We start from the raw sequence: 23,351 nt of genomic DNA on the forward strand, positions 1-23,351 counted from the left end.
CAAAATACTTGGCTTACTTTAGCGTGGCGAAGACACCTCCATATTTCTTTTCAGCAACGTTGAAACTCCACCCTTCTTCTCCACTAGCCCCCTGATGTGCCAAATACCTCACTACAATATTTAACCCATTCCTCTCCTTAATATCTTGTTCCAGACCTTTGCTCTCTATATTTCTGCATCCTTCTGAATGTAGGATTAACCCAGCGTGCGTCTGATTCTCCCTCACTAGATCCTGAACTCATAGCCCCATCCTGTGGCTGGCCCCCCACCTGTTCTACTACCTATAACCCTGCCCCCCCCCACTACTTCATAAACACTATCTGAATCTGAGTCCTCAATATCTTCATCATCCTCCAACTGATAAAGAGTATGTACAACAATCACTGCCATAGAATTAGGATGGGGACAGATCAGTCTAAAGAAAATCTGTCTATCTGGTTGCTAAGTATCAACATTTATTTGATGTTGTGAGCTCATGTGAACTTCATTATTATTTTAATCATAATGGTTCTTCTCTTTCAGCCTTTATGGCAATATAGATAAGTTTTAAATTATGCATTATGTTTAATAAATGCTGTACAATAGGCTGGAGAAAGAAGTCTTCATAAAATAATTGCAAATAAAGCAAAATATGTACATGCTTTAATTTCCTGAATTATGGAGAACCTTTACAAAGATTCAGTATATATTGATTGGTGTACAGTATAATATTTTTTTTTGGTACAGAGCATATTATATATACTACTGTACTTGGCTATTCCACTGTCCTGTTTTTCCCTTAAGGAAATAGAATATTTATAGGGAGTTCACATGATCTCACACATAGGCCAGAGGCCAAGCCTCCCACATATCCTGTCACATAAACTTCAATTCTCAGAGGAAGATCTGAATCAAGTGTCTAGTTGCTTGAACTTTGTCTAACTGAAGATAAACATCTCTTTGGTCACAAACTCTAAAAAAGCAATTGCTCTTATCCCAAAGCCATTAAAACATGCTTCCCTGATTTCTGCAAATCAGGTCTATTTTGCATCTGGGGGTTAGTAATATATAAATACATATTACCCGCAAAATGCAGATTGGGGACACTTTGACCTCTTATTGTTTATGTTCCCATATAGGTTCTAGTCTACTTCTATGATTTTCAGAATTCACATAAGACAAACCCTGTGCATTCCATTTGGCATTGTTGGAAAGGGACATCCGGGAACTTTTGTGAACTTAAACCATCCAGGAATGTTACATTTTTGCAATTTTCAGAAAGAAAATAGCAAAGGGTAGGGAGTTATAGTGTATTCTGCTATTCTGCCCAGACTTCCCACCCTTTTAAATGCTCTGTAATTCAATCAATAATACTTTGTAAAAAATCCTTCCCTCTTATCAATTTATGATTACAGATAAATTAGTAATTGGAATTTCATATGAAATTTCTTGTGGAATTGGCATCTTTATCTGGTTGCTGAATTCACATAGGCCCTAGATTTGCACAATATTCTCTAAGTAACAAGTAACTAAAGTTAGATTGTTGTGCAGATGAATCAGCTAGGTCTTTACCTGATGTGGTTAAGTATGTTTCAAGACCAACCTTCTTTTCAAGATCCAAACTAAAGTCCCCTCAACTCTGAACTGTTGTTTTCCTGTTACTTTTATTGATATATATTTGGCATTTGTCTTCTGATAACACCTTGGACAAACCAGATGGTGGGTCCTCCTTACCTTTCCTACCGGTGCGCATCACATCCTCTTGCATACTTTTACTTCCACGCATGCTCAGAGAGCCAAAAAATTGCAAAAAAAAAAATGATGGTGGCACACACTGCAAAGAAAGCACTGGAACCATCACGCCAAAATTGAGTCAATTGGCTGGCCAATATCAAAGCGCGTGCATCGGACTGCACCAGTAGGAATCCATCTCTGATAGAAACTAAGTAAGAATGCAACACCTTCTGACTATATAAGACTGTATAAGTGCACAAGTTTGGATTCTTAAATGACTAATGTTCTTAATTAATTAGTTACACTAATTAATGATATTCATCATTTGAGAAGGGCTTGAGGGCAAAGTTCTAAATATGCATTCTATTTGTTCTAAATATGCATTCTATTTGTTGCTTCTCTATTTATTTGCCCTTTAGTTTTTAAAAAAATCTTGTTTTGTTATCTGTGGGTTTAAACTGTAAACATGAGATATACAAATCTAATAATAAGGCATACAAATCTAATAATAAATTATATATTAACTGGTAACTTCTGTTCATTGAAGGATACCATTTGGAGAAATGTTTTAATATGCACTGTTAATTCTGATACATGGATATGCATGCATATATCTACATGCATACAAATTCATACATACTATGAATTCTTTAAAAATGTTGGACACTAGAGGGAAGCAAAAGGAACCTAATAATACTATTAAAGGGGGAGAAAACTTTAATTTGATTTACTAATGCAGAATGGAACCTCATAGTGGAACACTGGACATATTGAAAGATATTTGTGAACAGCAGACTCAGAAATCATTTTTAAGAATTTATTTATTCCACTTCTATGCTGCCCAATCCCGAAGGACTCAGGGCGTCAAACAAGAATGTTTGCCATGGTAGATAAACTATGTTTCAAAGATGTTATGGAAGAGAGAAGAACCGTTGTACATACCTGAACGGTCTTCTCGATGCACTGGAAGGAGAGTCCAACATGGGTAATTACCAATCCTATTGGTAGAGACTGAGTTAATTTAAATATTTAAATAGGAGGTAGCCACCGCCCCTTAGCAGCCCCCAATACCTCAGTTTTAAAAACGAAGACAGTATAGAGGTAACACAATTTTATTGAACTTCAACCATATAACAAATGACTTTAAACCTCGCAACCCAATAACTCCGGCGACCTGGCAACTACGCCGGGTGGGTTTGGACTCTCCTTCCAGTGCATCGAGAAGACCGTTCAGGTATGTACAACGGTTCTTCTCCACTGCACTGGGAAGGAGAGTCCAACATGGGATATACCAAAGTTCACATCCCTTGGGAGGGAAAAGGCTGTGCCACGGTCGACGGAGAGGAACACACCCTCTGTAACACACGTCTCCCAAAGGAAGCTTCAGCCGAAGCAACCGAGTCCAGTCTATAATGACGGATGAATGTTGTAGGCGAAGCCCAAGTCGCTGCCTTGCAAATGTCTTCAATAGATGCCTGAGTATTCCAAGCGGCAGATGCAGCCGCACTTCTGGTGGAATGCGCAGTTATGCCCGCCGGAGGCGATTGAGACCTAGCTTTGTACGCTTCTGCAATACAATCCTTAAGCCAGCGACTAATAGATTTAGATGAGACCCCTAGTCCCATAGATCCTTGAGCAAATGATACAAACATCCTGTCAGTTTTCCTGAACTGATCAGTCCTTCTGATATAAATCTTTAAGGCCCTCCTAACATCTACCTTGTGCCACCTCAACTCCAACGGATGTTGACCATGTGTACAAAAATCAGGAAGGACCAACTCCTGCGATCTGTGAAACCCAGAATTGACCTTGGGTATAAAGGCCGGATCCAGCCTCAGTACCACTCTGTCCGAGTGGAACACGCACAAATCTGACCGAGTAGACAGAGCCGACAATTCAGATACTCGGCGCGCAGAAGTGATCGCCACAAGAAATGCAGTCTTAATTGTCAGCAGTCGAAGTGAAATAGACCTGAGTGGCTCAAAGGGAGGTGCAGTCAGAGCTTTCAGTACGAGAGCCAAATCCCAGGTCGGGAACCTATGTACCGGAGGTGAATGGGAGTTGACAGCTCCTTTAACAAATTCCCGTATCCAAGGGTGTTGTGCTAGTGAACGGGAAAACGGTACATGTACAATGGTTGCAAGAACCGCTATTTGTCTTTTCAAGGTATTTGGCGCTAGACCTCTGTCAACACCTGCTTGCAAGAACTGTAACACCAAAATGACCGAAGCTTCTTGAGGGTTAGCACGCTGTTCTAAACAAAACCTACAAAAGGCTGCCCATGTAGCTTGGTAAATCCGCACCGTAGACGGTCGACGGGCAGCCTGCATGGTATCAACCACATTGTCCGGGATACACTGTTTCCTCAACCTGAGCCTCTCAAGTGCCAGGCGGTCAGCTGGAACCACTGCGGGTTCGGATGACACACTGACCCCTGGCATAACGATATTTCGCAATCTGGAATCCTCCACGGGGAGGACACTGAAAAGGCTGTCAGGTCGGCAAACCAAGGGCGTCTCGGCCAATGGGGAGCCATCAATATCAACTCCGCTCCTTCTTGCACCATCTTGTCCAACGTTCTTTGAATCAGGCATGTAGGCGGAAATGCGTAAAGGAGACCTTTGGGCCAGGGAGACAACAGTGCGTTGACCCCTTCCGCACCTGGCGTTGCGAACCGGGAATAAAACCTGGGCAATTGGGCGTTGTCCGGGGTTGCAAATAGATCCACTGATGGTACCCCGAAGCGGCGGACTATGCTGTTGAAAAGAGCCGGAGCGAGTCTCCATTCCGAGGGATCGATGGTCGCCCTGCTCAGCCAGTCCGCCTGCACGTTGCTGGTCCCCGCAATGTGCTCCGCTCTCAATGAAGCCAGATGACGTTCGGCCCAATCGAAGAGAGCAGTAGTCTCGAGCATTAGACGCTGTGACTTCGTGCCCCCTTGATGATTGAGATGGGCCCTGGTCGCTACATTGTCTGTTAGAACCAGTATGTCTCTGCCCTGAACCCAGAAGGAAAAGGCCTGAAGTGCCAGAAACACTGCCCTGAGCTCCAGAAAGTTGATATTGATAGGAGCTAGGTCGTCCTGGGACCATAAACCCTGAGCCATATGGGGACCCATGTGAGCCCCCCAACCCGACAGACTCGCGTCCGTGGTCAGAACCAGATGGTCGTGACTGTGGAGGGGGGAGCCCCGAAACAAGGCTGGGGACAACCACCATCTCAGTGATTGCTTCACGCTTGCTGGAATCCTCACCTGCCGGTGAGAATGACTGACCTTGACCTTTTGGTACGGGAGTAGGAACCACTGGAGCTTCCTGATGTGATGTCGAGCCCATGGCACGATTCCAATAGCTGATACCAGAGTCCTGAGTACTTTGGACAACATGGCCAGCGACACCTGATGTTGTCGACATAGATCGCTGACCAGTCGCCGAATGTTGAGAAGCCGTTCCGGTGTCAAAGAGACCGTGTCCTGGGTGGTATTTATAATAGACCCCAGATGCTGGATGCTGGTAGAAGGCACAAGATGACTCTTCGCCTCGTTGATGGTATAGCCGAGGCTCTCCAGGACCTCCCGTGTGAGAGCCAAGTCCTGCTGCGCTCGAGGCAGTGACTTGGACATCACGATGATGTCGTCCAAGTATGCCATCACCCGCACAGACCGGGCCCTGACATGCGCCGTCAATATGTCCATCAGTTTTGTAAATGTCCGAGGCGCAGATGACAGGCCGAACGGCATTGCCCGGTACTGGTAGTGAGTACCGTTGAGGCAGAACCTGAGAAAACGATGATGAGCCGGCCAAACAGGAATGTGCAGGTAAGCATCTTTCAGGTCTATTGACGAAAGAAAGTCGTGATGACGAATAGAGGCGAGAATCGACTGGAGAGAGTGCATCCGAAATCTCCGATACCGGATGAAGACATTGAGAGATTTCAAATTGAGGATCATACGGAACCCTCCTGATGCTTTTGGTACAAGGAAAACGATGGAATAAAAGCCTGTTCCCTTGGCATGCTCGGGCACTCTCTCTATCGCCTTGATGTGCAAAAGATGTTCTATTTCCCGCTGCAAATGAAGATTTTTCAACGGATCGCGGGTCGATGGACACTGGACATAACGTTGAGGTGGGGGCTGAAGAAACTCCAGACGCAACCCTTGAGCAATTGTGGCTATCGCCCATTTGTCGGTGGAGATACTTCTCCAGGAGGCACTGAAAAGTTGTAGTTTGCCTCCTATGGGCGCTAGCGAATGAAAGTCACTTGGAGTTGCGTTTGAAGCCCCGTTGGTTTCCCCTGAAGGGCCGCCTAGCCTGCTGATACCCCCTTGGTCGGTCTTGAAATGGTGCACGGTCACCTCGAAAGGATGACTGTCCATACTGGCCCTGCTGAAATGGCCTGACATTCTGACCCACCGACGAGGAGGAGTCCCAGCGAAATGGCTGGCGACGATTATAAGGATTAGTACGACGCTCTTGCCGTCTGTACGCTCTGGGAAGGGACTTCCGTTTGTCCTTATCTTCAATTAGGACCGGATCCAACGACTCCCCAAACAATTTCTCTCCTTGGTAGGGGGAGGACGCCAGGTTCCACTTGGACTTGAGGTCCGCTGGCCAGTTCCTCAGCCAAAGGAGTCGCCTGGAAGCCAGAGAGGTCGCCATCCCCCGAGCCAAAATCTTCGCTGCATGCAGGGTGGCATCGGCGGAAAATTCAGCTGCCGCTAACAGCTTACTGATGTCCTGTCTTAAACGGCCATCATCTGGGCCTAGACGGGCCTGAACCTCTTGCAGCCATATTATAGAGGCCCGGTTGAAAAAAGAGGCCGCCGCAGCTGCCCGAAACCCCCAACTGGCCATTAAGTGAGACTTACGCAATAAAATCTCCGCCTTTCTATCTTCTGGCTTTAGGCTGTCGCCAGTCTCAGAAGGAACTAAAGCCTTTGAAATTAGAGTCATTACAGGCTGATCAATGGGCGGAAACTCCAATAACTTCTCCATATCCTCATCCAGCGTGTAGAATTTACGCTCCATGACTGAAGGTCCCTGAGCAGCTGCTGGAGTGAGCCAGGGACGCTTAATGCCTTGTATGAAGATGTCTGAAGATGGCACATGGTCAGTCTCAGGCTGGGGTTCTTTAAAGAGGACTGTAGATGGTTTAGGGTCCTCAGTGGAATCCGTAGTTTTGCTAGGACCTGGCAGGTCCACTGTTTGTTTAGCCTTATGAAGCAACACCTTAAAGAAGGATGCCTTGAAGAGACCTGCTACAACTGGTGCTTCAGGAGCGGTCTCGTCATCAGAAAAGTCATACTCCTTCTCGGTGTCTTCCAACTGGGAAGGTTCCTCTACCCAGGACCCCATACCCGAGAGGGGCGGTAATGACCAAGGGTTTCTGGTTGGACCAGGGCGTGAATCCTGCACTCTTGTTGCCATCCCCTGTGAATAAGCATCTGTAACAAGCTCCTGCAAGGCTGGAGACATCTGTTGCCAGGTATCAGGGTTTACTCTGAGTCCAGCTGCAGTGGGAGTAAAGGTTGCTGTAGGCCCACTTTTAAATGCATGTGCAGCAGAAGCAGAAGCAGGCCTAGGTTGACTAAGGCCTGATGCAGAATAAACAGGTTGAGGCAGAAATGGAGTCTGCCTTTCTGGGGACCAATCCCTCTCTGACAAGGCCTCCACGGTACCCAACTGGGGAGCTTGTAAATCCCTGGCCTGGAACACCAACTGCGCAGGGAGAGGCGAGGCAATCCTAGGTGTCAGGATGGCTGCCTCCAGCCTCTGCTCTAGTGCCATAATCCTTCTCTCTGCCTCTTTAAGGGATGAAGATGAAGGCTTGGATTTGTCTTTGGGCTTTGGCTTGCCCTTATCCTTGGGCACTATGCTGGGGGAAGATACTTTTTCAGGCATTTTATCCTCCATGCTACTTACAATTGACAGTAGTTAAAGCAATACAAGGCCTCGAGAGTCACAGAAAGAACGTTCTCCTTACAAAGAACTCTCTCCAAAATGGTGACTAATCACCTCATAAAGGCCACACATGCGCCCTGTAGCCTGCACTCCGCCTGCTGATTGGCTGCACAATTATCTCCTGACAGCAATGGCGGGCGCGGGAAAAATCGCCCAAAATGGCGGCCCGCGAACTTAACCATTCCCCTCGGGGCTTATCAGAGACCCCACTGGAGGGAAGAGCCCACCGTCCTTCCATTTAAGGCCTTCTTCGCCGAACACAGCGGCTTTCAAGGCTCCCGGAGGCGGCGATTCCGCCGGCGGCGCGGTGGCGGCGGCGGCGGCTTTATTCCTCGCCGCCGAACAGCTGAGAGGCGCTGGCGCCTCGCCAAGTCCTTTTTTTCGCCGCGAAGTCCTCTCACAAGCCTCCCAGTGAGGGGGACGGACCCCCTCACCTTCGGCTGCCAGCCAGGTTTGGCCACTGAGGCCAGTGACCTCAGGCTGGGTCGCTCCCCGATTGGCATGGTACCCGCTGAGGGAAGGGAAGCCCGGGGAGAATAACGGTGGGGGTGGTGTCCACGGAGGACAGAGACCCCTTCAAGAATCCTCTTCTTCATTCTGTGATCTGCAGGAAGAGAAGAAAAAACAACATTAAACAGGTTATTTTATTTACAGAATTCTTATTTTAACTATTTTAACTATTCACTCTTTACAGAGGAACAAAACTCAAGTCTCTACACTTAGACTGAGTTTTTAAAACTGAGGTATTGGGGGCTGCTAAGGGGCGGTGGCTACCTCGTATTTAAATATTTAAATTAACTCAGTCTCTACCAATAGGATTGGTAATTACCCATGTTGGACTCTCCTTCCCAGTGCAGTGGAGAAATAAGTTTTACCAGATAAAACTGCAAGTGATCTGAACGTGGATTTAAAAAGGCTACAAGAATGATAGAGAAAAAAATGTTACACTGGACATACAAAAGGACATACATACTTTTGGTCCAAGGTCTTAGTCCCCTGGGAAAAAAAGATGGTGGGAGGAGAACAGATATTTTCAAACATTATTTGTGTTTGTTTATATTTAAATACGTTATACACATGTTACCCCCAGCAATTTACTCATCATCTTACCTCTTCCTTGGGAGACAGGAAGGGATAGCCTACTTTACAAGTGATGTTCTGCCCAGTATCACAGCTGTCTTTTGGTATTTTCTGGATATGAAATAATAAGAAACCAATTATTTAGAAACAGTAATAATAGGGGGGGAAATCAATACCCCAAAATATTTGAATATTAATCCCATCCTTTCTGGACTATGTCCCAAAGTTTGTGAACCAGAATTGGTAAAGAAGAATTGATCTCCCTGTGCAGCTTCATGTTTGAACAAGAACTAAAATTCTTTTAGGGTCTACTCCAGTGTGGTTCCCAACATGAGGTCCACACCCCCACAGAGGGGACAATTTGATTTTTACTGGGACAATTGGAACCTTGTTTGAACCTGGTTAATGGCCTTGTAGGCTTCCTCTGCGTGAGTAGGAGTTCACTTTTTGATTAGTAAGAATTATATGTCATGGGGGGGGGGGGGAGAATTCAGGATTTTAGAGATGCATGTTTATTTTTAACTGAAAGCTCCATTTTCGTAAAAATAACAATGTTTATTTTTATGTGAAGACCTCCCTTTGAAGGAGATGGGGAATCCCTCGCATGAAGAGATTCCAGGGGCGGAACTTTGTCATCATCGGCAGGTTGCTAAGGATGCCAAGGTGATCACTTCCTGGATTCCATGGAATCCAGGAAATGATCACCTTGACCTCCTTAGCAATCTTCCGGTGACATCAAAGCTCTGCCCCCGGAATCTCTTCATGGGAGGGATTCCCCGTTTGGGTTCGAGTTCGGGTTTGGTTCAGGTTCGGCCGAATTTTGTGTAAAATTCGGCCAAACTTGCCTAACCTGAACACCATTGAGTTCGCCCATCACTAATTATTTTTTAATCAACTATTTTCCTCTTATGATAATGATGACCAATCTTTGAAATCTCCACAGGATTGTTTGCAAAGGAACAATATATTGTCATATATTGTCACAGTATTATAATACATATTCCTCATAGAATGATTTTTTTTTTGTGGGAGGGGAAGAGAATGTCCCCAATATGCTTCCTGGGGTTTCATGGGTTATCAATATATAATAAATAAACATCACTGTAAACCTGGAATGTAGGAAAATCAATTACGGACAACCCAAGAACTAATCCTAATTTCTCTAAAGCTACCCTAAAACAAATATGTTTGCATTACTTTCCCCCCTCCCAACAAGATGATAATTTAAAAATATCTACCTCAATTCCAGAAAAAATAATATTTGGAGAATGTTGCACATAGACTCTTGTATTGTAAGCGCTATCTTTTTTATTTCTGACCAACATTTGGACCCAGAATTTCAAATTATTCAATTTGATGACGTATGGAGATAAACTGAAAAATGTAAAAAAGATTGGAGATCATAAATTAAGTGTGAAACAGCTCTGGATTTTTACATCTTAAACTATATCTTTTATTAAGTCAGCAGCATATAATAAAGTGGAAAAACCTCCAGAAAATTAGGTACACATTTTTTGACAGTTGTAGAGTCAAATGGATTGTGGAGCCTTAAAATGGATTGGTATAAGATCTATTTACTGTTAGAAATGTGATACATTTTATTACAATCATTCTAGAGTTTTTGAAAAAGGCGGAGAGGGGCGGCATACAAATCTAAATAAACATAAACATAAACATATTGCTTTTATGATATGAAGAATCCAATATTAACACATATTTCGATTATTGCTAAAAACAAGAACTTAATATTTGAACTTTCTATGAAGTAATGTTTGGTTTTGCAAAATAACTGTACTATAAAAATAAAAATACTATACTATGATTTCCCCTTTTTCTACAAACACTGAACCATAAATGGATTAGGGAAATTTGCAATGCAAAGGTGAAGCTTCTTATATGCGAAGTAAAACATTTTCTTTTTCTAACTCTTAAACTATATCTTAAACTCCATGAAAAATCTGTCCAGTAGCCTTTTGAAGAAAAAAAAAAGCATCTTTGAGACAACTATGACCTGGATGACTGAGAATCGCCATAGACAGTTGGCTCCCATGTAACATCTCAAGTTTATGGGTAGTTACCCATATCTTCAGATCCCATGTGTAACTCTCAGCTGTTCTTTGTGATTACACAGTACTTAAGGCTACTGTTGCCCATTCCTTGTCACAAACCAGAGAATCAGTAAGGACCAACATAAGAACATAAGAACATAAGAAGAGCCCTGCTGAATCAGGCCAAAGCCCATCAAGTCCAGCATTCTTTGTCACACAGTGGCCCATCAATTGTCCATGGGGACCTTGAGCAGAAAGAGAAGGCAAAACCCTCCCCTTCTCTTGACCCCCAAGAAATGGTACTCAAGGGAATCCTGCCTGCCTCAACCAACATAGAGGAGGCACATGGACATCCGTTTCAATAACCACCGATACACTTGGCATCCATGAATCTGTCTAATCCTGCCTTGAAGCTATCCAGGCTGACAGCAGTCACGACCAGGGCTGGGTTCTAACTTATCTCATTGGCAGTTCGCTTCCTCCCGCACCACCCACATGCACAATACTGAAAAAACCAACCCTCCCCCAAAAGCTAAAAACAAGATGGTGACCCATACGCAGTGCCAGAAACCCGGCTTCTGCACATGCACAGGAAATAAAACCTGGAACACCCCCCCCCCAAAAAAAATTTGCCCCTGAAAAAAAATCAAAATATTTTTTTAAAAAAGACAGCGGTTTTTACAGACTGGCACCAACAGAACTTGTTCTGCAATCTCACCAAGACATCACCAGCTGTTTGCTACTGGTTCAGGTGAACCAATCTGAACTGGGAGGAACTCACCTCTGGTGAGTACCTAAGTATGAACACTCATAGAAACATAGAAACATAGAAGTCTGAGGGCAGAAAAAGACCTCATGGTCCATCTAGTCTGCCCTTATACTATTTTCTGTATTTTATCTTAGGATGGATGGATGGATGTTTATCCCAGGCATGTTTAAATTCAGTTACTGTGGATTTATCTACCACGTCTGCTGGAAGTTTGTTCTACTACTCTTTCAGTGAAATAATATTTTCTCATGTTGCTTTTGATCTTTCCCCCAACTAACTTCAGATTGTGTCCCCTTGTTCTTGTGTTCACTTTCCTATTAAAAACACTTCCCTCCTGGACCTTATTTAGCCCTTTAACATATTTAAATGTTTCGATCATATCCCCCCTTTTCCTTCTGTCCTCCAGACTATACAGACTATACACTACACTCCTGTCCTATCCAGTTTGGCTGAATTTATCTTTTTCCCAACTTAAATCATATTTATTTATTTAGTCACATTAAATGCGGCCCTTCTCAGTGATTCTGGATGGTGTTAATAGTAATAATCAAGAATATACAGTGGCCACTAAAACAACTGAATTAAAATAAAATTAAAAACAAAATTAAAAAACAATAAAAATATATTCACTTATCAGAAAAAGTTGTCATAAACACTGGCTTCTATTCTCCTTATGCACTTTTATTATGTGAAGACTGAATTGCAAGTAAGAGAGAAATGCATTTTGTACATATTTCTGATATTTACATTTTTAGGCAATTATTTTAAACGAATTGCTTTGTCACATTGTGAGAGACACAGATTTTGGCATGCATCTGCAATCCATTAGTGGCCCAAAAATGAAAATTATGAATGGAATGATGGGATGGGAGGGAACATAAACTCCCTAATGTCACAACGTTCCTAATTACACACAGAGAAGTACAGTTGGAGAGAAGAGCATTTTTATCTTTTCCCAAGGAAGCCTAATGTACTGAGATAGCTAGAAGAATTTTTTAAATATTGCCCTACCAATGACCCCATGTTTAGATCCATGAAAGTATACTTGTTATCCAAATAATAAATAAATATTTTGAAAAATGGAATGTTCCTGCTATAGCAGTCTGTTTTTCTCAATAATAGAAGGGAGAACTCTTAATTTTGCATTGAAAATGTGCACCACTCATCCAAAATAGGAAGATAGTCTTCTCCAGCAATCAGTGAATAGTTTTTGACAGATTAAGTGCTGTAAATAATGGTAAGGAAGACCAAAACTCCGAGCGAATAACAGAGTTGAAAGGGACCTTAGAGGTCTTCTAGTCCAACCCGCTTCTGAAGCAGGAAATCCCAACCTCTTTTCAGACAAATAGTTATCCAATCTCTTCTTAAAAACTTCCAGTGTTGGAGCATTCACAACTTTTATAGGCAAGCTGTTCCACTTATTAATTATTTTAACTATCAGGAAATTTCTCTTAGTTCTATGTTGGTTATCTCATTGATTAGTTTCCATCCATTGCTTCTTTTAGACAATACATTGAGTCCCCTTTCTCTCTTAGAACAGGGGCATCTAACTTAAGACCCAGGGACCATATCCGAGCCGCAAGGTACTTAGAACTGGCCCGCAAAGCCATACTGGAAACAGCAAAGGCTTGGCCCGCATTGCTTCTGCCAGAGATAACAGAGTGTCAGAGTTCCAAGTAATACCCCCAACCTCGGGTGACATTGAGTTCGGCAGGGCCCCAGACAGCCCTCTTGAGTTCCATTTTCACTGGCAGAGAGTTGCAGGAAGCGGTCACAGCCAAAAGCAGAGCTTGGGAGCCTGTTTTTGCTGGAAGAGTGCACGGGCTGCCACATGCATCCCAACACAACTGATAATAATAATAATAATAATAATAATAATAATAATAATAATAATAACAACAACAACAACAACAACAACAACAACAACAACAACAGAGTTGGAAGGGACCTTGGATGTCTTCTAGTCCAATCCCCTGCTTAGGCAGGAAACCCTACACTACTTCAGACAGATGGCTATCCAACATCTGCTTAAAAGCTTCCAGTGTTGGAGTATTTACAACTTCTGGAGGCAAGCTGTTCTGACTGTCAGGAAATTTCTTCTTAGTTCTAAGTTACTTCTCTCCTTGTTTAGTTTCCACCCATTGCTTCTTGTTCTACCCTCAGGTGCTTTGGAGAATAGGTTGACTCCCTCTTCTTTGTGGCAACCCCTGAGATACTGGAACACTGCTATCATCTGGTCCTTCTTTTCATTAGATTAGCCATGCCCAGTTACTGCAACCGTTCTTCATATGTTTTAGCCTCCAGTCCTCTATTCATCTCTGTTGCTCTTCTCTGCACTTTTTCTAGAGTCTCAACATCCTTTTTGCATCACAGTGACCAAAATGGAATGCAAAGAATAGAATAGAATTCTTTATTGGCCAAGTGTGATTGGACACACAAGTAATTTGTCTTGGTGCATATGCTCTCAGTGTACATAAAAGAAAATACAGATTTGTCAAGAAAAATATAGATTTGTCGAGAAACATTTGTCAAGAAACAAGCAGTACAACACTTAATGATTGTCATAGGGTTTAAATAAGCAATGAAGAAACAACCAGTATTAATAAAAATCTTAGGATACATCTACCATTGTTTTTTATTTCTATTTTGGTTATATTTAGCTCATATTTTAGATCATATTTTAAACAGAACATTCAATTAGAAGACAGAAGCAGAGAAACAGAGAGGATTTGTGTTTCATTTGACTTACCTGGTTCCTCCTATGGTGGCGTTAGCAGTCAGCTGTAGATCAGTGATACATTTGTTCTTGTTTCCACAATCTTTCGTGAAATGGATCTGCAAGGAATTGCAGATTAGTAATGAAAAGACTACACATTATTTAACACCATCTCTCTCCCCCGCCCCCGATTAATTGTTCTGAATTTGGGAAACTCCTGCCTAAGTTTTAATGAATAAATTAACAAATGAATAAATAAAAATAAATAAATAAATAAATAAATAAATAAATAAGTGTCATCGAATTTCTAATATGGATTTGCAGAAGAATTGTGCTCCAAGATTTCCATAAAATATCTGACAGCAAGCCCAAGCTATGTACACATGCATGCATAGCCATAACCCCATCACATTCTTCCTCAGTATACCTTTGATGGAGTTATAGCTATGCACACCACAGAAAGGCATTACCGTATTTTTCGAGTATGAGACACACCTTTTCGCTCCCTAATAGAGGCTGAAAATTTGGGTGCGTCTTATACTTCGAATGTAGCCCCCCCCCCCGCCGGCCCTAACTAGGTTCTAACGATTTTCCTGGATTGCTACTCCCTCCAAAGAAGGTTTTTTCCAGCCCAAACAAGTCTTTGCAGGCTTGTTTTCATCCCTGTCCTCTCTGAAAAAGGCGTTTTGGTAATGACTTTTAAAACCCTAGATGGCATTGGACCAGAATACCTCCGGAACTGCCTTCTACCGCACGAATCCCAGCGGCCGATAAGGTCCCACAGAGTTGCCCTTCTCTGGGTCCCGTCGACTAAACAATGTCATTTGGCGGGCCCCAGGGGAAGAGCCTTCTCTGTGGCGACCCTGGCCCTCTGGAATCAACTCCCCCCCAGAGATTAGAACTGCCTCCACCCTCCTTGTCTTTCGCAAATTACGACCCACCTGTATCGCCAGGCATGGGGGAACTGAGACACCTCCCCCAGGCTTTTATATTTTATGTTTGGTATGTGTGTGCTGCATGGTTTTAAATGATGGGGTTTTACATGTTTTTAATATTAGATTTGTTTCACCGTGATATTTTTTTATTATTGCTGTGCGCCACCCCGAGTCTTCGGAGAGGGGCAGCATGCAAATCTAATAAATAATAATAATAATAATAATAATAATAATAATAATAATAATTATTATTATTATTATTACTATTATTATTTTTCAGCCCTAACACGGTGCTAATGATCTTCCTGGGTTGCTGCCTTCTTTTTTTATTCCTACTCTCTCTGAAGTAGTTTTTCCTGCCCTACGTCTTTACAGACTTGTCTTCATTCCTACTCCCTCTGAAAAAAGGCTTTTTCAGACCTAACTAGGGGATAAAATAATATGCTGAAGCTGAATAGACTAAAGATGCTAGCCGGATAGGTAGACTTGTAGCCTGGTAGGTAGGCTTTCCCCACCTATTTTCCTCCCTCAAAACTAAGGTGCGTCTTATATTCCGAAAAATTTGTAGTTAAAGAATGGAGAAAACAAATGGAAATTCATTGTAGAAAAGGCATATGGACATGGTTTGTTTGTTTGTTTGTTTGTTTGTTTGTTCGTTCATTCATTCATTCATTTATTTATTTTTCATTTTTCATTTTATTTCTTATTTTTTATTTATTAGATTTGTATGCCGCCCCTCTCCGCAGACTTGGGGCGGCTCACAATAACAAAAAACAATGTATCACAAATCTAATATTAAAAAGTCTATAAAAAACCCCTATTTAAAAAACCAAGACACACACACAAACATACCATTCATAAATTATATAGGCCAAGGGGAGATGTCTCAGTTCCCCCATGCCTGATGGGAGAGGTGGGTTTTAAGAAGTTTGGGAAAGGCAAGGAGGGTGGGGGCAATCCTAATCTCTGGGGGGAGCTGGTTCCAGAGGTCGGCAAAACCCACAGCCACTCCGTCTTATCAGCGTTGAGTTTGAGTCTGTTGACACCCATCCAGACCCCAACAGCCTCCAGGCACCGACACATCACTTCCATGTTTAGTCAAGCATGTTTTATTTTACCAAGGCAGGACCCAACATGACAGTACCGTTTATTTCTTTATTTTGGCAAAATTTAAGGGACATCTCTAATCTATGCTTATGCTTAAATGTTGCATTTCTGCAATGGCCTTTCTCATCTTTGGAACAAGTTGGCTTGAAAGAGGACTGAAATGAGTGGGTATAGATGGAGTGAGTCAACTCACATGCAGAGAATCAAATTTCATCCTTAATACAGTATATAACTCTATCGTGTTAACATTTTCCACATTGTAGTGACTTACATATTCAGCTACTGAATTGGGCAGTTCACTGTCAAGGATTGGTCCGCTCTCAGGGTTAGAAAAATTAAACTCCAGCAAGACCTTTATAGGGTCACGAAAATCAGGCTTGCCCTGGAAAAAAATCCAAAATAAATCAGGCATTAGAATTTTCTCTTTCTTCAAGAACAAGAACATTGTTTGTATTAGAAAGTGACAATCTGAATCTCTACATTTAATAAGGCTCCATTCTAAGCAAGATTTCTCCTTATTTTTCATATAAATACAGGAGGCTATATGAAGGAAGGGGACCCCTGTATAATTTATAATTTAAAACTGCACAAATATATGGATTTAAAAAATGAAAAGAAAGAAAAATAAATAAATAAATATTTAGAACAATGGAAATCTATCTCACAATGAAAATTATCTAGCAAGCACGGGATATGTCCCTGATAGTTGCATGTGTTACTAGGCAGTCTTGGTTGTCATATACAATAGACTTTAAAGATCTAGTTCCTGAAAATTGGCACAGAATAAAGTTTTCCATTTTGGCCTGAGCCAAGGTTGTCTTGAAAGCATTGTGAATGATTGCCTGCTGCAAACTCCTCCAAATGTAAAAAATAAAAATAAAAAGCTATTTAAAAATTGTAAAAAGTTATACTTTCCTCTCTCTATGACCCATTAAATAGGCTGTATAAATATTGTAAAATTATGTTCACCAGAAATTAAGAATTGCTACTGTGGAAGGAGATGCAAAATATTATTTCTGCATATGTTTGATGTTAACCACATTTTAAGAACAATCATGATGATGATGTTATTTGTTGTTGTTATCATCATCATCATCATCATCTCTGTTATTATGATGCATTTTCTCCATGCAAATATCAGTATGCCACATCCTGAACAGTCTGTGATAATAGAAATATACTGCTCAAAAAAATAAAGGGAACACTCAAATAACACATCCTAGATCTGAATGGATGAAATATTCTCACTGAATATTTCATTTGGACAACTTTTCCATTTGCACAACAGCATTATATATATATATACACACATACAATAATTTACATTTTGAATTTAATAGTACGTAAGAAAATAGTGAGTTACAGGGCTATTGTTCCCAATGAGATTAATATTAGCTTCCTATAGTAGACCCATGCAATAGAAACAAGCTAGGATCCAATCTGAGTCAATCACCAGGACCAGAGGTTTTTCCTTCCAAGCTTTTGGACTCATGCTAGAGCCCATCTTAAAGGAATTTCTCTCTAGAACTATTTAAAATTGTTTACTAATGAGATGAGACAATTATAGCAATAGACAAATGAGACAGCCATTTTATATGATTTACTTGCCAACATGTAGAAGTTGTGCTTAATGCATTCTGAACCTCTAACTGTGATGTTTTTTTGAATCTTCCGCTCATTTGTTTCTGCAAAAAGTGTTCGAGACACCTTTCTCTGTGAATCAAGTGTAAGCCAGTACTGTATATCTAAGAACAAAAATAGGATCAATTAATTCCATATGTAAAATGTTTCTAAAGTAGTTCTGTATGAAAGCTGCTCATCTGTTTCCCTTTGTTAGTTCCATCACTTTTAAAGACTAATTAATACAATGTGAGGGTATCAAATATAGTATGTGCAGCTTAGAGTTGTTATGTTGCATTGTCCAAATTCTGTAAGTTGGGCTTTGGGGTTGAAGACCTTTGCATTAATTGTTCATGTAGCTTTTTTGGTAGCTGCATGGAAAGAGTTTCCTAGTGCTTGTTCCAGGATATGCTTCAATTCTTTCATTTTTAACTTTCTGAAGATCTTCCATCTAAATCCTAACAGACCTGATGCTGCTTAGTTTCCAAATCCAGATAAGTCAAGGCTGCTATTTGTTGAGGCAGACCAATTCAGTGAAATTAAAGGCAATGGGCTAAAATTTAACAAAGAATATACATTTCCTATCCTATCATCTGTGCAAAAAATATACAGTTGTACCTCATCTTACGAACGCCTCTTCTAACGAACTTTTCAAGATACGAACCCGGTGTTTAAGATTTTTTTGCCTCTTCTTCCGAACTATTTTCACCTTACGAACCCAAGCAGCTGCTGCTGGGATGAAGGGGTTTCTTTTTTCCCCTTTTTTGAAGAAAGAAAAGTGAGGGGCAGCTTGGAGGCGTAAAGATTTTGCATGCTTGCAAAAGCACTGAAACGGTGTCTTTTTAAGAAAGAAAAGGGAGGGGCAGCTTGGAGGAGTAAAGATTTTGCATGCTTGCAAAGGCACTGAAACTGTGTCTTTTGAAAAAAGAAAAGGGAGGGGCGTCCCCCTTGCCTTTCTTCCTTCCCACTCACCCTTTAGCCTAGCCTTGCTTCTTCCACCCGCCCCCTTTAGCTGCTCCTCCCTGCCCTCTGTTCGCCTCCCTTCTAAAGTTTGGGATTTTCCTGAAGGATTTGCACGCATTATTTGCTTTTACATTGATTCCTATGGGAAACATTGTTTCATCTTACGAACTTTTCACCTTACGAACCTCCTCCTGGAACCAATTAAGTTCGTATGATGAGGTACCACTGTATATATATTTGTCCATAGACAGAATGTGTATCTAATTGTGAGACAATAGGAGGTTGCTCACATACACCGAAACCATTATTTATTATTTTCTTCAATAGAGTTTAGTCTCTATTGATTTCTCTGTTCCAGGACGAACCTCTGGAGGTCATCATTGGTTCCCCCCCCTAGTATTCTATATTTTATATAGAATAAATAGCTACAATTATCCATTGAATCCTGAATGCTGCAGTTAAGGCCCAGGGAATTTGAAAAAGGAAACTTGAATCATTAATGAATCTTTTGTTTCTTTAACTCATTTGAACTGGTTATTTATTTGTTCCTTTCCCCCCTCATTATTAAAGTTCTAAGTAATGTGATCTCTCAATCACCATTTCAGCTGCTAGCTAGTATGAAGTTCAATGTTGTAAAACCACTTAACATCAGTTCTATTTTATTTTTATGCAACAAAGTGATGGCCTAGGAGAGTGATGGTGAACCTTTTTTTCCTTGGGTGCCGAAAACACATGTGTGTGGGCTATCGCGCATGCATGAGTGCCCACACCCATAATTCAATGCTTGGAGATGGTGAAAATGGCCCCCCTGCCCCCCCCCGGGGCCTGAAAAAGCTCACTTCCCAAACTCTGGTGGACCTGGTAGGCCCCTTTTTCACCTTTCCCAGGCTCCAGAGGCAAAAATGCCCCCCTACCCAGGAGACTCTCCAGAAGCTGAAAATGCCCTTCCAGAACCTCCAGGCGAGCGGGAAATCAGCTGACCAGCACACACATTGGAGCTGAACTAGGGTAACAGCTTAAGGGCCAGCAGATATGGCTCATCACTGGCCTAGGATTTAATTTTTTCTGTAGACCAGTGTTTCCCAACCTTGGCAACTTGAAAATATTTGGACTTCAACTCCCAGAATTCCCCAGCCAGCATTTGCTGGCTGGGGAATTCTGGGAGTTGAAGTCCAAATGTCTTCAAGTTGCCATGTTTGGGAAACACTGGTCTACAGAAATGTTTGCTTCCAGTTCGGCTTGGTTTTAAGAACGGGTAGTGCTGGCAGTGGGAAGCTCCACCTACCGGCCTGGGATGCTTTTGCACAGAAGCATCGTCATGTGTGCAAGTGTGTGCACAAATCTGTAGTACAGGATTTTAGAACCCACAACTGTTTCAGAAGTAAGTGTTTTTGATTGCAGCTGTGATTTGAACAATAAATACAATAACATCCTCACAAGATGGGGCAAAACGGTCAATATCAGATTTTTTAAATGTGTGTTATATGCATGACACACATAAATAGAAAAGTCATGGAGTTTAGTGGTCATCATCTTGATAGTTGTCACCAGACGTTCCTGGTAGAAAACATCTATGCAGAGTTCAGAAATCTGGATGTCCACCCACCTGTTTCATTCATTGCGATGTCTTTTGACTTTAATTTGACTTCAAAACAAATTGTGGAGTTAATGTACACCTTTTGTTTTTTCATGTCACCACTTAGCTTCTGAATATCAATTTTGTTGGGCATGAATTTCATGGTAGCATTTACTTGGGCAACATCTCGAGACCTAAAACCATTCAAGAAAACAATTAAGGACTATTACAGCATTTTCAACTTGTTGTAACATTTGTAATATTTAATGCCATGTGTATTATTATTATTATTATTATTATTATTATTATTATTATTAATTAGATTTGTATGCTGCCCCTCTCCGGAGACTCAGAGCGGCTCACAACAAGAAAACAGTACAAATCCAATACATTAAAACAATTTAAAACCCTTAATATAAAAAACAATCATACTTCTCATACAGAGCATACATAAAGCGGAACAGCCCAGGGGAATCAATTTCCCCATGTCTGATGACAGAGGTGGGTTTTGAGGAGTTTGTGAAAGGCAAGGAGGGTGGGGGCAGTCCTAATCTCCGGGGGAAGTTGATTCCAGAGGGTCGGAGCTGCCACAGAGTGTGTGCTTGAACTGAGCTGGATATAAGAATTTGCTAAGAGTATGCTGAAGGAAAACTAAGATGGAAATTTCCTCAGTAACCTTCTAACATTTTCAGGAATATAAGAGAGGTCCTAGGTTTTTGTAAAGCCCAAAGCATTTTAAATAACATTATACAGTCCCAATGAACTTGATTTCCTCTCCCTACATAACATTATTTCCCAATGTTTCTTTAAAAAGGGAATCTATTTTTGTATCTACAGTGTGACATATTTTTGCTCAAGAGGCCAGCTTCCCATCCAGTCACATTATTTTCCTAGATTCTATATACCAATTTTAAAGAATTGTCCTTAATTCAGTCCCTCAACATTTCATGCAAAACACAATCAGCAGTTTTAGGGTTCTCAATACTTCTGAAAATCATGCCAAGTTCTCCAACCATGCCAGTAACTGCACCCCTTCCTCATGATATTATTCCCTCAGTCACATTCACCTATGACAACAAATTTAGTTAGGGAATACAACTGATATATTTCAGGACCACTTTCTGCTGCCTAGCTCCCAGAGGTTAATAAGGGCCCACAGAGTTGGCCTTCTCCGGGCTCCTAAACAGTGTCAGCTGCTGAGGCTACAGGAGAGGGTCTTCTCTGTAGTGGCCCCAGCCTCTGGAACCAGCTACCCCCAGAGATCCATACTGCCCCCACCCTACTGGAAAGCTGTAAAGACCTGGCTTTGCCAGCAGCTCTGGGGCAGTTGATTAAATGAGATATTATCCCGATCTGCCCAGAAGGGATATGCATGGTTTTAGTGGGGTTTAAACTGATTTTTAGATATTGTTCTTATTGTTGTAAGCCTCCCACAGTCCTTAGGGTGTTGGGCAGCATATCAATCAATCAATCAATCAATCAATCAATCAATCAAACAAACAAACAAACAAACAAACAAACAAACAAGCATACATTACAGATAATAAGGTTGAATTTAAAGCTTAAATTTGAATACACCTACCAGAAAAGGGCTGCTCCTCCTAAGCCTCCAATAGTAACATCTGTAAGTCCATCTCCATTTAAGTCCATTTCACCATGTATTGACTGTCCAAAAAATTTCATCTTCTCCCCATCTCCACCCGAAGCAATACGCTTTAAAGAAGCACAGTTTTATTACATCCAACCATAAACTATACTTAAACATATTACAAATAGATAATTGTTCTTGATTAGTTTGTATTAGTTTTTACTATGTTTACTATAATTTGATAAAATTATTTGTTAAAAATCCCTGGTGGATTCCCATCAACTTTGGACATTGATTAATTTATACTTTACTTATAAAATAAGCATGTGTACTTGCACAGAGCAACTATATTGTATTTTATACTATTTTTCTTTTCTGCAATATGGAAAATTTTCTAGAGGCTAAGAGGCCTCCATAATTAAACTACCCTTGGTTTTGGGATGAAGCTCAGTTGGAACAGAATAACAGAATTGGAAGGACCTTAGATGTCTTCTAATCCAAACCCTTGCGTAGGCCATTTCAGACAAAGCAGTTGAGTCTGAGCTATACCTGTGCATATTCTTTCTTTATGGTCTTCCCAGTTCCATGATAAATGTACACAGCCCCTCGGTGATCGTCTTCTAGAGGAGCACCTATGACAATGTCATTAAAACCATCAAGATTGAGATCCTTTACAGCAGCAATTGATGTCCCAAAACGAGCTCCGCATGGCTCGTTTTTATTGTGATTCGTGCAATCCTTCTCTTTGTGTACCAAACAGCAAGTCTGCTTTACAGGCTCAAGTGTCATCTGATATTCAAAGGTTTTCTGTTGAGGAAGAAATAATGATTTAAAAGACCCATCTGATTTTTTTTTTTATTACAAGATCTTTTGATATTTATTTATTTATTTATTTATTTATTTTTTATTTATTTATTTAGTTAGTTAGTTAGTTAGTTAGTTAGTTAGTTAGTTAGTCCGATACACAATGAGGGTTTTAGTGGGTATATATATATATATACACACATAGTAAAATACATGATGAAGGTTATAGAGGAGATACTCATAGTAAAATATATCTAAGAAATAATAGAAAAGAAGATATAGTACTAGAACGTATCAATGAAAGAATAGAAGAAGAGATATAGGAATAGAGGAAAGGAATAGGAGATATAGGAGAGCAATAGGACAGGGGACGGAAGGCACTCTAGTGCACTTGTACCCGCCCCTTACTGACCTCTTAGGAATCTGGATAGGTCAGCCGTAGATAATCTGGGTAAAGTGTTGGGGGTTTGGG

At 41.3% G+C, this 23,351-nt stretch overlaps 1 protein-coding gene across 1 annotated transcript in view; it reads right to left on the bottom strand.

Annotated features, from left to right (window-relative positions):
- Positions 1 to 23,351, bottom strand: part of ITGA1 (integrin subunit alpha 1) — a 118,073-nt gene that overhangs the window by 23,702 nt on the left and 71,020 nt on the right. The window contains exons 14-21 of the mRNA XM_070743361.1: positions 22,625 to 22,882; positions 22,070 to 22,200; positions 20,518 to 20,681; positions 17,937 to 18,073; positions 16,600 to 16,710; positions 14,320 to 14,405; positions 9,992 to 10,127; positions 8,784 to 8,864 (exon numbers count right to left, since the gene is read on the bottom strand). Of these exons, the coding sequence (XP_070599462.1) occupies positions 8,784 to 8,864; positions 9,992 to 10,127; positions 14,320 to 14,405; positions 16,600 to 16,710; positions 17,937 to 18,073; positions 20,518 to 20,681; positions 22,070 to 22,200; positions 22,625 to 22,882 (1,104 nt within the window). The remainder of the gene's footprint in view (positions 1 to 8,783; positions 8,865 to 9,991; positions 10,128 to 14,319; positions 14,406 to 16,599; positions 16,711 to 17,936; positions 18,074 to 20,517; positions 20,682 to 22,069; positions 22,201 to 22,624; positions 22,883 to 23,351) is intronic.

This window comes from Erythrolamprus reginae, chromosome 2 (assembly GCF_031021105.1).
Source record: "Erythrolamprus reginae isolate rEryReg1 chromosome 2, rEryReg1.hap1, whole genome shotgun sequence".
NCBI lineage: Eukaryota > Metazoa > Chordata > Lepidosauria > Squamata > Dipsadidae > Erythrolamprus > Erythrolamprus reginae.